Genomic DNA, 18,256 nt, shown 5'->3' with positions numbered 1-18,256 from the left:
CCGCCGTGGCTGCGATGCAAAAGAAACAAGGCCTGGCGACGAGCAGGGAGCAGCGCACGACCGGAGTGCCGTCGGCCGCAGCGCCTGCGCCTGGCGGCATCGGGTGCTGCACTTACGCTGCTTACGCAGTGCGAATTTGTGTACTTTTGCGATGAAGCTTAGGGTAGACCTTTTTTTTTTTTTTGACGCACGTTTCATTCAATTATCAACACGCCGCACAAATGGTCGATGCGGCAAAGACGAGACGACGGGACTACAGTACGCTGCTGCGCCGTCGGTCGGTACATGAAGGTTGATGCTGCCTATTAATTCGGTACGGTGTTAAATCGGACCAGCTGGTGCTCGTTTCGCACTCCTGCAGCGACGCGCACTTTCAGTCGGACGCCACCACCTTTTCGGTTAACATCGCGAGCCGAAGCGCCAAGCTTTGGTTCACGCATGCATTGGACATGTCATTGCAGCACTCGAGGAGACGACTTTCGCAGCTACCGAAAGTGTGTTCGTGACGTAGTGGCCGTCGCGGCTGCAGCCAATGGCAGCCTGTCGTGGTCTGTCACTCTGTGACTTGTGACGTAAGTAATCACGGCAGAATAGTCCCGAATCTCGCCGCCACGCGCAAATGGCGCAACCCGCGAATTTCAAAAAACGCTGTTTTTAAAAATTAATAATAATGCGCTGGAGTTTTACTTTGGACGATTGCTCGGAAGCGTTTATTCTACACATTGAAAACGTTTGTCAGTGACCTTTCTAGCCGTTTCATGCCCCCTTTAATGTTACCCCTACCATTTTTCGTTCCATGGCCCTCTGGGTTGTCCTCAACTTAAGTAGAACTCTCTTGGTTAGCCTCCATGTTTCAGCCCCATAAGTAAGTACAGGTAAGATGCAACTGTTGTATACTTTCCTCTTGAGCGATACCGGTAAGCTGCTAGTCATAATCTGCGAGTGCTTGCCAAATGCGCCCCATCCCAATCTTATTCTTCTTGTTATTTCCTTTTCGTGGTCCGGATCTGCGGTTACTATCTGTCCTAAGTATATAGACATATTCGCCTACTACTTCCAGTAATTCGCTACCTAATGTAAACTGCTGCTCCTTCCCGAGGCTGTTGAACATTACCTTAATCTTCTGCATAATGATTTTCAAGCCTACCTTTCTACTTTTCTTGTCTATGTCATCAATCATTATTTGCAGTTCATCTCCCGAGTTGCTTAGCAAGGCAATGTCATCAGCAAATCGCAGATTACTGAGGTATTCTCCATCTACCCTTATCCCTAACTGCTCCCATTCCAAGTCTCTGAATACTTCCTCTAAGCAAGCTGTGAATAGTACTGGGGAGATTGTGTCTCCTTGCCTAACAACTTTCTTTATGGGAATTTTGTTACTTTCTTTATGCAGAACTATGGTTGCTGTGCAGCCACTATATATATATATATATATATATATATATATATATATATATATATATATATATATATATATATATATATATATATATATATATATATATATATATATGTTCCAGCACTTTCACGTACAGCTCGTCTACCCCCTGATTTCGCAATGCCTGCATCACCGCCGAGGTTTCAACAGAGTCAAATGCTTTTTCGTAATCAATGAATGCTATGTATAAGGGCTGGTTATATTCCGAGCATTTTTCTATCACTTGATTTATGGTATGGATATGATCGATGGTAGAGTACCGTTTCCGAAAACCTGCTTGATCCTTTGCTTGATTGCAGTCTAAGGTTGTCCTGATTCTATTAGCGATTACCTTAGTAAATAGCTTATACGTAAGTAACAGACAGAAGCTGATTGGTCTAATTTTTAAGGTCTTTAGGGTCTCCTTTCTTATGAATGAGGATAATGTTTGCTTTCTTCCATGGTTCCGGTACCGTGCGTATACAGGGTGGCCAATTTTTCTAGCACGATATCCCCCTCCTCTCCCCCCCCCCCCCCGTCCTTCAGCAAATCTGTAGTTATCTGATCCTCTCCAGCTGATTTCCCCCTTTTCATAGGTTCTAATGCTTTCTTGACCTCGTCCTTCGTCACTGGTGGAACGTCTGACTGTTTTTCCCTACCGCCAATCTCATTACGGTCCTGACTACTTTGGCTACTGTAGAGATCTGTATAGAACTCCTCGGCTACTTTGACTATCTTGTCCATATTCGTGATGACGTTGCTCGCCTTGTCCCAATTATCGCATACATCTGGTTTTTGCCTATGCCCAATTTCTTTACCGCTTTAAGGCTTCCCCCGTTCTTTACAGCATGCTGAATTTTCTCCATGTTATACTTCCTTATATCGGCCGGCGTTGATAATGGACCATTTTCCACTTGGAGCTGTAGTCCAGCAAGGCAGGTTATAATCCGGTCTTGATATTCAAATACTTGCTCGTAGTCGTTTTCTGCGTCATCTTCTGGTACCAATGGTTCAATTTCCGTATTGACAGTATCAAGTTGTTGCTCCAGCTTGCTGAGTCTAGCATGCAGCAACGTAGCTTCAGTAGTTGTGAGTGACGTTTGTCGCTCGTTAACTTCGTTGATGAGCTTTGTGACTTGCGAGCGCAAAACCTTCCGTTTCTTTAAAAGGCGTTCCATTTTCTTCAGAATTAGTTAGCCAATAATTAAGCTCACCGGATCGATGGCATCGGTAGTTGTGACCAATCGTTGCCGAGACGTCCCTGGCGTGGATGCGTTGAGGTGAGCGTTGAAAGAAAGCGTTGAGCTCACAAATCTACGGCAGATCGAGTCCCAGGTTTCGACACCAAACTTTGTCTGTCTTAATCTTTATTGTCGTCGTGTCTGCGTTGAGATAATTTGGTCCAATAAATAAAAAAAGTTGAGATAATTTGGTCACAGAATAAAACTCCGGTGAAACTGGAAGAAACTGTACAGAAATTCAAACACGACCGTTTCGTTCGGCGTCTTGGAAGCTACTGTCCTAGGACCGTTGACCGTGTTTCCTCTCCAGGCATTCACTTCTTTCTCTTTTTCTTTAGAGCCCCCCCCCCCCCCCCCGCTTAATTTTGCGTGGGCCCTTGGAGCCTGGCAGTCGCGGCGCTCGTTCGGCGGTGTCGATAATAGAAGAATCCTCCTCGCGTCCCCGGTACTGGCGCGCAGCCCCCTCGTAGGCTCGAATTTCAGGGCAGGCGGGCGTCCGCGCCTTCTTAGGCCGCCAGCGCGTACACATGTCCAGGCCTGAAACCGTCTATCCGTGGCATGGACGCGGCTCAGCCCATCGCTGTGCCCGCCGCGCGGGCTTCCAGGAACCTCTTCTGCCGACACGTGGGGCAGGCCCGCCAAGTTTGGTGAGAATTATGGCCGGATGCAGCTAGCACAGAACCGGATTAAGTGGAGAAATATGGGAGAGGCCTTCGCCCTGCAGTGCGTATAATCAGGCTGATGATGATGATGGCCCCGGTTGTGTCTTCGACGGCGCCAGTGGAGCGGGAGGGACGCTTCGAGGGGCGACGACCCACGGAACACAAAAAGAGCTAATTGACATCTAGAATATGTCTAGGCCAAGAAATGGGCACTTCTAAAAGAAGACTCATTTGAGACGTTCTGTAGACCCAAGAGCTACAAGCCTTCCTGTAGCTCCGATTTAGCTCTGCTAACGCTACACCAGTAGAGGTCTTGAAAACTTCTCGCCTAGAAAATTTTTATACTTGTTTTAGACATTGCTTCTAGCTGTAGCTCTGCTATAGCTGTGCTAGTAGACATCTTTAAGCCTTCTTGGCTAGAACGTTTCTATTCTTGTTTTAGATGTGTAACGATTTGCAGTTTGTGCTCATTGTCCTCAATTCTGCATGTGCGGTCACAGTACTCTGCTTTGAGAGCATTTTTTTTCTAAATTTAATGAAATGACAGTTAACTGGGGAGAAGGCGAATTCATGTAGGCTTGCACTTTGTACAACACAATAAGACACAGCTAGAGATGGCGAAAAATCGGTTGGGCTGAAGAGAATTAAAATTTTAATTTTTTTATAGAAATATCAATTAACACCCCACCGACTATGTGCCATCTTTAGGTGTTTCTTATTGTGCTGTAGAAAATGCAAGCCTTCAACAATTCACCCTCTCCCCAGTTACCTGTAATATAAAATTTAGAAAAAAATGCTCTCAAAGCAGACTATTGTGTGATCTCACATACAGAATTGAGGACAATGAGCACAAACTACAAATCGCTACACTCAATAGTGAATGCACATGCTGAATGTATAAATAACACATGCTTCTCCAGTCCGAATTTTTATTGCACTTCATCTACAAAAGTAAAAGCAATCAGCAAATAAACTTGTTGACAATATGGATTTGAGAAGCCTTTTTTGAAGGTTCTTCTGCAAAAGTAAATTCCAAACAACCTGCACTGGCAAAAAAAAAAGACAGTTAAGTTACAGGCATGCATGCAAATGCACTGGTGTAAACTCACTGGAACCATCCGCCCAGAAAGTTCCGCATAAAAATATTTTTTTATAGCTTGCATAGATATATAAAATTAATGCACACTCAAGGCATTGGCTGATGAGCTAAATTCAATGGCTTATCGTAAGCTCCAGGTTCTGCCTTTTTCAGGGGTCTTTAAGACAGACAAGATTCCAGCAACCTGCAAAGACACAAAAAAAGCTCAAAATAATCAAACGAGCCAAAGGCAGTGGCAGTTGAGCTACGTGCCTGAGTTTTGTGGGGTTTTTAAAGAAAAATAAGCACGGAGAAAGGAAACACCAAAATACGGTGATACCACTAGCATCTATTCAAAATGCCCGGACCTACCATGAACGCCATTGAAATCATTCACCTAGTAGCCCCCCCCCCCCCCCCCCCTTGTATGAAAAAAAGATCCCTCATAGCTCGCACCACAAAACGAGGTCGAGGCAGTAGCCTTATGCTTCGGGCATTGACCTACCGTGAACTGAAAGAACAGTCTTTTCTAGTGTGTTTTAAGAGAAGAAAGTTTTATTCACCCTGTACATACACAGAAAACCTTAAAAGAAGCTGAGGTTACTGATTCCAAAACGCTACGCCACAAAGATGACAACAAAAACGAATAGGACACCATATGCGCACAACTACCAACTATTTATTGGAAGAAAACACGAATATTCTACATCTGATGCCAGTGAAGTGCCGGAATTTTTTCAAACAGACTCATATAGTTCCACATTCTCAACACGACCATTAGCAACAAAATAACTCAGATATATTACTTCAGTTCTACATTTGCTACCGCACATACTTAGCACGCATCAGTGAAGTTAACAAAGCCAATACAATACAGCTAAGGTGCTTGTTGGGCGAGTTTGTTGGACAGTACGTTAAAACAGCGCTAGAAACATGGACAGATAGAAAGACAAACACGCATTGCTATCTACCCGTGTTTCTAGCGCGCTAGTCAGACACATCTGCGGTTCAACTTCGGCGCGCTGCATTTACCATACAAGAGAAGTGGAAAGTTACTTACTGTTGAGAAATATGAGCTCCATATCATAGCGCAGCAGTGGTTGTAAAATACAGCGCGGGAAAGTTGCAAAATCAGCGTAAATGTCCAAGCGCGGGAAAGAAAGACAGCACACCGCACACACACCATCGAGAGCACGTTGAGCAACCGTTGAGCATGTGGAAAGACGAGAAAAGATGAGTTGAACGATCGGTGCGCGCGGGTAGCAAGCAGTCGCTAGCGACTGCAACGCTAAAATGCTAATAAAGCAATAACTGCCTACAAAACCCAACTATCACAAAAACAATTATGAGTTTAATTTTATTTTGTTTTTCAATTTAACCTTATGCTTTGCAAAAAAAAAAAAGAAAAAAAAAACTTGAAATAATAAAGCAATGTTGACAAATTGTGAATTGCATCGGCATCGAGCAGAGCGCCACCACGCAGCAGGCTTCAGCGCGCGGAACGATGTTTGAGCGTACGATCGGCTCTCCTGCTGACTGTTCTCTTGCCCAAGCAACAAATTTCCGGCAGTGCGGTGGTTTTCTCGTGCTCCCAAGCAAGCCGGAGTAGAAGCATGTCATTCGCGTGCCTCCCGTCTTCTTTCAGGACCCGTATGCTACCCCAGTGCGGCCTTACGAGCGGCAATACGGTGGTTTTCTGGTGTTGGCCAGGCAAGCTGGAATGAAGAGGCATTCGTAGCATAAAAAAGTGTTGTCATTCGCATGCCTCCCCGTCTTTCAGGACCGGTGTGCAACCCAGTACAGCCTTACGAGCGGTAGGTTAGCTGGACCGTAAATGACGGGGCTTTGGTTCCCAATAGAACGAACCGCAGTTTCAAAGTTCGAGGTTATTTTAAAGCGGTTTCTTACCTTCTGTTCCTGATTATCAAATAATCAAGTTGAGACATTGGAGTGATGCAAAGCTGTCAAACAATTTGTGCCGTAATTATTGCTTAATTCCGTGGCTGCAATAAACCATGCGTAGAAAATGTTCGCTGTGATTCGGGAACATTCTTTGAATAGGGATTCAACATTCTGAACAGGGGAAACATTGAGTATTTTTTGTGGACTTTTAGAAGTTAGTGAACCATTTCTACAATAGTATTTGTGAAACGTTTCTGAATAAACATCGCTGAGAGGTCTTTGGAAAAATATCTAATTGATGTCTCTAAAAAAACATACCTGAGACGCCTTTGAAAAGGCGTCTTAGTATAGACGTGCTAACGAAGTTTTCCAGGAAACTTCTTTCCGTCGACGTCTGTGAGAGGTTTTGTTCCAGAACAAGATGTTTGTAGCCTTCCAGAGCTGTTTAAAGAAGTTTATTAGACGTTATGTGTTTCGTGGGGAGCCGCGCGTCGACTGGCCGGCAGTGGTAAGGAGCAGCCGTGCCATTTCCACACACACACACACACACACACACACACACACACACACACACACACACACACACACACACACACACACACACACACACACACACACACACACACACACACACACACACACACACACACACACACACACACACACACACACACACACACACGCACACACGCACTCACACACACACACACACACACACACACACACACACACACACACACACACACACACACACACACACACACACACACACACACACACACACACAAGCACGCATAAACACATCCGCGAGTGGCCGCTCGGCCGGCGATTAGGGGAACGAAACAGCCGTCTCCTGACACGTCCTTCGGATCTGGTTTTTGTCCGTTTTCATCCCCGACAGTGTTTCCTTGGAATGAGTGCATGGCTTTGTGTAGGTGTTTTTGCGTTTCCCTGCATGTCTGCGTTGGAATTGATGAGGGTTCGGAAGAGCCGTCACGTGTTGCGGCTCGACATTTGCATCGCCGCCGTGTTGCAACGGTCCACCCAGTTAGTCAGCGAGTTGGGCCGCGTACTCTGCTGCCTGCCGCGGGTGAGATCCGCAATGCGAGCTTTGAGCTTCTTCTTGTGTTTCTGACGCTTCCAGCGGCGCGTGGGGCCACGGCGTACTTCCCAGAGATGCAGGAGGTGGTACCGTTGTCAGATGGGAGGAGGTTTGGCTCCAGAAGGCGCCGCACCTCAAGGTCTCACATAACCTATCTGCCCGTCATCATTCATACATCATCCCCGGTACCTCCCCCCTCCTCCCGGATGTCCGGGGGGAGGAAGATTTTGATTCGGGATGACGGCCGTACCCTGGCAAGGGGGCAGTCGTGTGGTGACACGCACACAGCAGTCACCGAACACTATGCCAACTGTGTTTAAGGTCCCCGCTGTGACAACAGGCCGAACACAGGTCCACGTCCGTAACGTATACCTCTGTGAGCTGCATTTGTTTCTCATGGGAGTGAAGGTGCGCCTTGACTGACTGGGACCAGGTCGTGTAGCCCTGCCCTGTGATGTTGGTGAGGCGGAGCGACCGCACAACTGCAGCTTGTCAAGCCGCTCTCTCTCTCTCTCTCTCTCTCTGTCCATCCGTCTCTGCTTGAACTTGAAGAGGAGGAAGGGAAAGTGGCAACGCCCGCGTCACTCAATTTAACACTGAGGGGGTGGAGCGGCCGCATAGATGCACCCGGTGAGAAAGTAAGACAGTGAGAGAGGGGCGTGCCAGTTCTGGCCAGTTGCGGACGTGGTGGCCGTCTCGGCAGCGTTGCATAAGCGCGTTACTCCGCAGTGAGCAGTCGAGTGTCGCTCGCGCGTGCTCAACTTCGGTATCTCTCCCTTCGTATCAGTCACTCCTCAGCCTTCATGGACAGCAGACGTGCACGCGCGGTGCTCTCTAGACCTCGGCTCTTAGCCGCTCTTCGCGTCGTGAAGCAGCTTGTGCTTACCTCCGCGCCCAAGCAGTGCTACGCACCTACTTCGTATTTGATTAACTATGCAAATCGGCCGTAATTTTTTAAGTTGCTTCGTTCGAAATGCCATGCTGCTGCGCTTTCGGCTGCAGCACACTGGACATGATGGCAAACGGTTGTTTATAATACCGACCGCGAACCGTGATGCGGCGCGGAGGAAGGTTTCGCGGCATAGAATCGGCCGGGCGGACTTTAACTCAACGCTATGGCCGCGGCTTATTTTTAACCTAACATATGCCGCCACACATTCTATACGGATTTGTTCATTTTTTCGCCCTGCCAAGAGCCACATGCACGCGCGTCATTTTTTACACTTCTCGCGTTAGTATAAAGCCCTTGGTTTTTATCTACTCAGCCATGCTTTCTGAGGCGTTGTCTTTGTCGTGAATGTAAGCTAACTGCATGTTTAGAGTGTCGCCGCATTTAACGAAGCAGTGACGGCTCCTAAGCGGCCGGATAAAGCCGCATATATTTCGTGCTTTGATTTATTTTGGTGCGCTAGTCCTCGATTTCGCACGTTACGCATGCAGGCGCCGACAGATCTGCAGCTGAAGCTGAAAACACATGGAAGACAGCTGCTGCCACGCTTCTAAAGTTTACCGGCAGCTCACAAGGCATGCTCAAAGCTGCAAGAAACCATACACAGACTGTTGTGTAATTAATCTCGTCTGTCACCTAGTTACATTAACCATCTCAGGCATACACCAGAAAAAAGTCTACTGGAAGCGTTATGGGGTGAGGGTTCGCCACCTCACCGCTCCGTGTCTGCTACCACCACTCGCGCGCAGGGAAAGTGCGCGCTTGCACCTCGCTCCTCACGCACAAATTCCTACCAGCTAGTCATCACATTTCAACAGAAAGACCGCGTAATCAGCGTCTAATATTTGCGACCTATGAGGTATATATAAAATGCAGATAAATTCCGCGCGTCCTCACTTCTACAGAATTAATATTTGTGCCCGATGCCTAGATCAAAATTTGTTGCGTCAGTCGCGAGACGCATACACTTTCAGCCGAGTGATAGGATCTGAACAAATGTTTATTCAACTTAAAAACTGCCGAAAATTGTGGCTGTCCAATGCACTGCAAGCATATCCGGTGGTTTATGCGACTATTATGCATAATTACGCGGAGCGCCCACGCGCGGAATTTATCTGCATTTTATATATACCTCATAGGTCGCAAATATTAGACGCTGATTACGCGGTCTTTCTGTTGAAATGTGATGACTAGCTGGTAGGAATTTGTGCGTGAGGAGCGAGGTGCAAGCGCACACTTTCCCTGCGCGCGAGTGGTGGTAGCAGACACGGAGCGGTGAGGTGGCGAACCCTCACCCCATAACGCTTCCAGTAGACTTTTTTCTGGTGTATGCCTGAGATGGTTGTCATTGACAAAGAGGCTTGATGGCAAAATACCCGCTTGTTTTCACAGCAAAATCACTGGAACTTTTGTAGTTTCTGCAGCTGGACAAGTATATCCTAACGGTTCATGATAGTTCGCACTATCTGGCTCACTTGCTTCTTTTCACTGACAATTAAAAAGGCTGACAATTAAAAAGCACATCTAGAGTGCATTTTTCAGAACTGATTGCCTCAAATTGCTTGAGGGTCACATTAAGTTTACTTGCAAACTAACTTATATCTTTATGCCTTGCACTTGCCTAACTAGTTCTCAAAAAAATTTGTTTGCATTACGTCCAATCAATGCAAGATGCATTATGCCACTGCCACTGATGTGCTGTCATCGTTCCCGTGTTCAGCTAAATCTGATAGTAAAATATCGCAACAGTCAGTCGGTGTGCAGGAGTTTTGGAGCAGAATGGAGCAGCACTTCCATCCCTGTGTTTTATATGAATGAGTTTGGTCAAGTGCAGTAACAGCATGCCCAATTGTATAAAATATTTTATTGTGACAGGAACAGATTTTTCATACTAACACATCATTGCATTACATCAGTAATAGTACTTTATGGGAATGCATGTCAGTGCAGGCACCATTAAAAGCTTCAAAAACGAGTTCTTTATTTCATTTAACCTACTAAGATAGCACAGCAGTATCTACAGGCTGTTGTGAAGATTTTCAGAGCAAAGTGCAGTTCTATGCAGGTCTTGAGAAACAGTGACAGTAAACCAAGACTTTGATTCAAACACCCCAATTATAACAGCATGTTGCAGCTTGAATGACTGCATATGTGTATTTTTAGCCTTGATGAGTCAGCTTCAGCACAGAGTTCTACAATTGTGGTCCGACATCCTCATGAACCAATTCTCCCATTAAGGGCAATCCTGCCTGTAATTGTTTCGCTGGTACTTGTACAGGTACTACATCTATATTTTCACTATTTCCCAAAATATCTATCCCTCTGAAGCACCAGACATCCATTCAATGTTCACCTGGTGTGCATGAAATAAATATAAAGCGCTGTTTTGTATGTCAAAGGTAGTCGAAAGTCCAATATTTCATTTAGGGGCAAACAGTGTTGCTTGTATTAGAAGAAACATTTGAGCTAGTTGGTACGGTGACATGATGGATAAATATCATTAAAGACAGGGACGAACAGCATAGAGGCAACCAGGACGAGCGCTGTTTACAAATATCGAATGTTGAGATCCACAATCTAGCAGCGGTTTTGCACTCCTAGGTGAGTACCGCCAACAAACATGATGCGCACAAAACTTCAAGGTGAGCTCCAGAAAATGCAGTTCATTCGCTTGTGACACTTGTTCTATCGCATATCTCAGAGCGAGCCCTTGCTCTTGAAATACTTTAAGAATATCCATTGGTCCTTGGCTACCATGCGAACACTTGTAAAAGACCAAAACGTCACCAACACGAAAGATTCTTATCCCCAACCCTTGCAAGTTTTTGGCAATCAATTCATCTACTCTGCTTAAGAAAATGTCCCTTAGAACAGCAGCGAACTTTGAACCAATACAAATGCCTGATTTTTGGGCTACACGGCACTGTCAAATTCAACAAACATGGTTTTCAAATAAAAATATGTTAATTTCAAAAATGACCCTATTGTTATACCACAGTTGTTTCCAAATGCTATTTCATCATTCTGCTCCGAAATACACATTCGCGGACTGGTCATGAGGGATCACTGAACTCAATATTCCCCGAAATTCTTTTGCTACGAGTCAGCACATGAGACATGAACATATTCATTACAGTCCTCACCCACTGCATTGTCTGCACCTAGACAGAATTATGCAGAATTGCATTAGGTATCTCATGCCACAATGCACAATGTTAAAAAAACAAGAAATGATCAGTGGTCCTCATGTACACCTACAGTCCACGTATTGGAGCTTACAGCATCTTGTTCTCAGTAGCAATGGAATGGTATAATGCCGTTCCATTATAAATGCTAAGAAGGGAGCTCTCTGGGCAGGTTCTGTGAAATGCATTCAGTAGACGTCAGCCAACTAGTTAAACATGATGTTTTTGACAAAAGTAATTAAGCAGCGGGGTTCATCCCTCAGCCATAGCACAGCATTTATGGCATCCCTTAAGCCCTAAAGCTGTGCAGGGTAAACCTCTGCTCTCAATTTTGGCTATGTGGCTCAGAGGTCGACCCCGTTGCCTGGTTATTTTAACAAAGGCAGTACTACCAGTTCACAGCACGTGAACAGCCGTAGTAGGAAACACAACAGCAAGCTATGCTATGCCATTGTGCATGTTTGGAGCAATTAAAATTTAACTCCCCTGCACCTCTCAGATATTGATGGCCAGGACAATGCACTTGACGCCCTAAACATTTTCTTTAATTTGCAGTTCATGAATGCCTTTTGCTATCAAAAAACAACAAAGCTGAAAAAAACCAATTAATTGAATTGCACTAAGAAAAGCATTGAATGGAGTTGTTCTCAGTGCCTCTTTAATGTTACCCTTATCCCCTCCTTTCCACCCCGCGCTGTGCTTTATATAAACATTGCACTTTTCCATCCAATGGTTTTTCGGCCCAACAGGCAGTCACTCATTGATTGTATGTTGTATTCCTTTCTTAGCAGTACCAGCAATGTGCTATGTACAGTCACTAGCAAATGTTTCTGGATCAGCGAAACCTAGAAAATGGCCAAATAATCGAACAGCCAGAGAAGAAAAATAAACTGCCTGCTTGCAAAATCTAGTTTTAAAAGCAGAGAACTTTGCTAGTCCAAAAGTTGTTTGCAAGCAATAACGTTCGACTGTACCTGAGCCAGAGAACATTGTTCCTTCAGGTTGGCCCCACCCCACGTCACAACACTTGACAGTACAATGTGGTTCAAGGTCTTGCTGCAAACAAATGCAAATGCTGCGTGAAGCAAGAATAGTGCGTTTCCACAGAGATCACCATTTTAAAGAGAGAAAGAAGGAAGTGAGAGGAAACAAGCACTTCCAAACGAGCTCGTCAATGGGTGTCAGTTTCCAGAAATAAAAAACCTTGCCGATATCCCGTATTAACTGCAAGCAGATCACAGGCCTGTGAATATAAAAGTCTTTAAAGTTAGTGCTACGCAGCTGGTGAGAAAGAAAGGCCTAATGCAGGCAATATTCAAAGCAAGCTAGTATTTGGCTTATGACCTTTACAAGGAGCCATGAAATTTCACTTTAAAGGCAAACAGGCATTGATGGAAAGGTTTGATCGAGGCAGTGTCGTTTACTCCATCATGGTGCTAAAATGGTTGCAATAAAGGATGGCTGTTCCAAGTGACAAAATCCATTTTTGTAGCGAAGCACGGAAATCTGGAACATATTGGTACAACTGAAGGCATTACACTTTTCATTTCTATGAAAAATGAGTCTGCATGAATTTCAGTGCACTATAAAATTTTATAAATGCTGCATTTAGCAGCACAACACAGAATTCTAGAATAAAGGAACCCAAAGATCAGCTATGCTATTAGCAAATGTGGCCATGCATACCACTGGCTTCTAGAACAGGGATTTTTCTATGAACACGTCTTTGTCTCGTATCTTACATACCTGTCATTTTTTGCAGAAATAAATTCATATATAATAACCGGAGCAAACATAAAAATAAGAGATGCTCTTGAACCTTTTCTGACTGCTTGCGATGTGCACCGTAAACTCAGTCAAAACACACCATAACAATTTCTGCAATATAATTATTTCGCATTTTGTGTATGCCTGCATAAAGAGAATTGATTAAACAGCTAAAAAAGAAACAGTCTGTGAAGAGCTGAGGAGCCCTTTTTGGAGCAAAACGGCTGACTGATATAAGGGCCAGATTTTTTAACACTGTCTCCAAGGCAACGATGCGACACCTACTTGCTAAACGCCAAGCAGCTTGGTAAAACCAGAAGTATGAAAATTTGGCATGTCTTCTGACTAAACATTGGAGGCGTACACACCTATGGGCAAAGCTGAACCTTTGTGCCTTTTGCATTCTTTGTGAACACAAGACAGCAGTATGAATCACAGCAGTTACAAATCAATAGTGAGGTGGGCAACCTTCACGTGACCAGATGATGCAATTTTGTTGTAACGCAGGACAGCTTGGCAAGCGCACCATTTCAGAAAAATGACAGCGGTAAGCAGAAGTGTGAAACCACTGCGAGTTCCATGCATAGTTCCAAAGTGAGTTCTGAGTTTTGTCGGTTAGTAGATGTTTCTATTCGTCAAATTTGTACGTAGTCAAATTTCGGGGGTCAAGGGACCCAATTTTTAGGGTGGCCCTCACAAATTTGGCCAAACTCAAATTAGGTTAGCCATCAATTTTGGTTCGATTCTGATGCAGTTAAGCTTTGGGGATTAAGGGGGCCATATTCTGGAGGTGGCTCATCAATCTGGAGGTAATCAATGAATTGGCAATACTGAATTTTGGTTAGACATCAATTTCGGTCCAATTCTGATGCAGTCAAATTTTGGGGATCCAGGGGGCCAAATTCTAGCGGTGGCCCATCAATCTTTGGAGTAATCAATGAATTGGCCATACTGAATTTAGGTTAGACGTCAATTTTGGTCCAATTCTGACGCAGTCAAATTTTGGGGATCCAGGGGGCCAAATTCTAGAGGTGGCCCATCAATCTTTGGAGTAATCAATAAACTGGCCATACTGAATTTAGGTTAGACATCAATTTCGGTCCAATTCTGATGCAGTTAAATTTGGGGGATCCAGGGGGCCAAATTCCAGAGGTGGCCCATCAATCTTGCCCCGCCGGGGTGGTGCAGTGGTAAGACGCCCGACTACTGTGCCGGAGTTCCCGGGATCGAATCCCGGCCTCGGCGGCTGCGTTTCGATGGCGGCGAAACGAAGTGGCGTCCGTGTGCTGTGCGATGTCAGTGCATGTTAAAGATCCCCAGGTGGTCGAAATTACTCCGTAGCCCTCCACTACGGCCCCCTTTCTCTCTATCCACTTTCAACCCACCTTCATCCCTTTCCTTACGGCGCGATTCAGGTGTCCACAGAGCAAGTGTGACAGATACTGCGCCTTTCCCTTCCTATGAACCAACCAACCAACCCATCAATCTTTGGAGTAATCAATGAAGTAGCCATACTGAATTTAGGTTAGACATGAATTTCGGTCCAATTCTTATGCAGTCCAATTTCGGGGATCCGGAGGGCTAAATTTCGAGGGTGGACCACCTAAGTTTTGAGGTCATCAATGAATCGGCCAAACTCAAATTAGATTAGACATGCATTTCGGTCAAATTTTGGGGATCCAGGGGGCAAAATTTTGGAGGTGGCCCATCCCAACTTGGAGGTAGATTGGCCATACTTGATTTAGCTTAGACATCGATTTTGGTCAAATTTTGGGGATTCAAGGGGCAAATTTTGGCCAATTTAGGTAAGACATCAATTTTGGTCCAATTCTGACACAATAAAATTTTGGGGTTCCAGGTGGCCAAATTTTGGGGGTGACCCACCTAAGTTTGGAGGTCACCAATGAATTGGTTAAACTCGATTAAGGTTAGACATCGAATGTGGTCCAATTTTGGAAGTCCAGGGGTCAAATTTTGGAGATCTAGGGGGCCAAATTTTGAAGGTGGCCCATCCCAACTTGGAGCACCAACGAATTTCGAGGGCGGCCCACCTAAGTTTGGAGGTCACCGATGAATTGGCCAAACTCGAATTAGGTTCAACATCGATTTTGGTCAAATTTTGGAAGTCCAGAGGTGAAATTTTGGGGATCCAGAAGGCCCATCTCAACTTGAAGGTAACTAATAAATTGGCCATACTTGATTTAGTTAGCTTAGACATCAATTTTGGTCAAGTTTTGGGGATCCAGAGGGCCAAATTGTGGAAGTGGCCCATCCCACCGTAGAGGTAACCAATGAATTGGCCATACGCAATTTAGGTAAAACATCAATTTCGGTCCAATGCTGATGCAGTTAAATTTTGGGGATCCAGGGGGACAAATTTTGGGGGTGGCCCATCCAAGTTTAGAGGTCACCATCAAGTTGGTCATAGATTGGATAGAAATTTGGTCAAATTACCTGGTAATTTGTGCAGACATGCTCTGATAATGCTTCTTGTGAACAGGCTCGGTCCACAGCTTTCATCTGCAGCTTAATTTGTTCAATCACTGATAACTTAAATGTTTCACTGCCTATTTATTACTATCGCTACTATCATTACATATGTGTTGCTAATAAACTATATTGCATACATTTTTAAACATAAAATGGATGACTGAAAGCTTGTTGAAAGATTGAAAGAAGTGAAAGACAGACTGTGCCACTCAGGTGTCGCCTGATTGAAAGCTAGGCAACAGCTGAGCGACACAGTCTGTCTATACCACCCATGAGCCAAGAAATGCTTTCACATTAATGTAGCATTAGTTGCTATCATCAACCCAAATACAAGGCAAACTATGCTCAGCACAAGCGCCTTTCAAGGTACCAAAATTTTGAGGCCCTTATCTTAATCTCCCTAATGTCCCCCCCAAAAAATAGGTGTTGCTATACACTTCTTTCGAACTCAAAGTCAACAAAAATGGAAAGATTGTGATGAGCACACGTTCCTGAAGAAAAAACCGCATGCTTCTGACACACGAGAAGAGGGGATGTTTCCACTCTTACCCGCAAGATATTTATATTAAAATGCAACATTCGTGTACTATACTAGAAAGCAAGATTCCACATACTTTCACTCTATTTTGGGCCTTGATGCCTGCACTGTCAGGAGCTAGCCATATTTATATACATATAGATTTATTAAATTGGCTTAGAGCCTCTTCTCGTAGTTTATGAAAAAGTCCTGGACTTTCCTGAGTGCAACACAAACAAGTACTTCATCCTTGGCCAGCAAACCTTATCTGAATCATAAAAAAGAGATATGGTGCAGATATACAATAGGAAAAAAAATGGCAGATGTGAGACAGCAGACAGCTGCATCCTGTGACCCTTGAGGGAGCCAGTTACAGCTGGCAAGCACAAAAAAAAAAAGTCGTTCGACAACGAGTTAAAAAGTAAAAGTGTGACGATGGCACGCATGTACATATACAAGTGACAGGCTTCATTACTGCCCTTAACAGGTGTAAAAATGAGTATCGGAGGCACTCGGGAGGTGAGGTACTGGCACTGCTAGGCTTGCCGGCTATTCGCCAGTAAGGTGGATGTGCAAGCTGTTCATGCAAGCATGACATAAAGGCTGATGCAATTGTTCCTTGTAGGAAGTTGCCTTTTTGTTCGAGCCGTGCAGCACGGCCAACTTGGCTCCAGTTGTACGGACGCCATACGGAGTAATGCATCACCAGGTTTTACAGATGCAGAGCTGCATCATCGGTTCAGTGACAAAAACAGCAAAGAGACGTTGTCCTTCCTAGCAGGTACTTGACTCTGGCAGCCACTGCAAGAGCACTTGCAGCCCATGAGCCTGGCACTTTTGCAGATGTGGGGTGCAGACAGTGCACCAGAGTTCGCACATGCGCCCGTTCCAACCCAGGTTTGCAAGAGTCGGCGTGCAATCAACGCACAGGCACTGTAGTACAGCATTGGCATCTGGAACCACACACACGAGGCTCATAACGTGTTGCCCTCTGCACAGTCCATGTTGACCTCTGGCGCATTGTTGCTGGGCGGTGCACTGCCCAGAGAGTCAGAGGTGCCATCCGACAGTGGCAGGGGGCCATCCACACCCGTGCCCACCTTGAGCCTCTTGACGGTGTTCTTGTACGCTTGGCGCTTGTTGCAGAACCACACACGCACCACCTCACGGTCATAGTTCAGCTGCTCAGCCAGCTCTGTCATCTCAGCTCCTGCATCAGAATGGGTGGCATTTGTTGTGCTACCAATGTTTGCAGCCTGGACAACAGTGCATTTCGCTCAGCAGATGGTATTTCCCACAGAATGAAAGTGTGTCGTGATGCTCCATCACCAGTTTCCCTTTTTTCACTGTTTTCGCTTTAGCATCTCCGTAGGTATCCATGTTGTTAGGATCATGTGCAATGAAGGCAACCATCACAACAGGCCTAGTCACAAGTTGCCCCACAGGACAGCACAAGGTGTGGGACAGCTTACGGACACGAGAAGAGACAAGACATAAAAGTAACTATCGTAAAACCTCGTTGCAAGAGGCAATCAAGGGACCCGGAAAAGGTGTCTCTTATGGTCTCCTGTAACCAAAAATTCTTACCAACTCGTATGTGCAGCAGTTTAGATTCCCTTAGCTAAATTCTGTTCCATATCAGTGGCTTTTTTTGTTGCAATACCATGTCAGGAACCAAGGAGGAGTGCATCCTTTTGACTGGGAAGTCAAACTGTCTCCCCTGTTTCAGCCATACAGGAATGTGATGCCAGTGGCTGAAACAACGGGGTCATTTTGACTTTCCAATCAAGAGGAGGCACTCCTTGGTTCCTGACATGGTATTGCAATAAAACAAGGCACTGATATGGAACAGAATTTAGCTAAGGGAATCTAAACTGCTGCACATACGAGTTGGTATGAGTCAGCTGCATTGCACGAGCGTACCTGGGTTAGCAATGTCTCTTTTA

General features: G+C 45.2%; 1 protein-coding gene and 1 long non-coding RNA gene across 2 annotated transcripts in view; both read right to left on the bottom strand.

The window, feature by feature from the left end:
• Window positions 1–4,240: 4,240 nt before the first annotated feature.
• Window positions 4,241–6,774, bottom strand: LOC146200503 (uncharacterized). Its single transcript, XR_014704831.1, has 3 exons — window positions 6,619–6,774; window positions 6,307–6,401; window positions 4,241–4,603 (listed from the first exon to the last, which is right to left on the bottom strand). It is a non-coding gene; the product is annotated as an uncharacterized LOC146200503 (long non-coding RNA).
• A 3,426-nt stretch (window positions 6,775–10,200) lies between these two features.
• pdm3 (POU-domain protein pdm3) overlaps window positions 10,201–18,256 on the bottom strand; it is a 94,689-nt gene continuing 86,633 nt past the window's right edge. Inside the window, exon 14 of the mRNA XM_084595539.1 lies at window positions 10,201–17,520. Coding sequence (XP_084451665.1) covers window positions 17,285–17,520 — 236 coding nt within the window. The 3' untranslated portion in view covers window positions 10,201–17,284. The remainder of the gene's footprint in view (window positions 17,521–18,256) is intronic.

The sequence above is a fragment of the Amblyomma maculatum genome, chromosome 2 (assembly GCF_055883805.1).
Source record: "Amblyomma maculatum isolate TAMU_Amacu chromosome 2, ASM5588380v1, whole genome shotgun sequence".
In the NCBI taxonomy this organism is placed as follows: domain Eukaryota; kingdom Metazoa; phylum Arthropoda; class Arachnida; order Ixodida; family Ixodidae; genus Amblyomma; species Amblyomma maculatum.
This window is presented reverse-complemented; position numbering and strand designations above follow the sequence as displayed.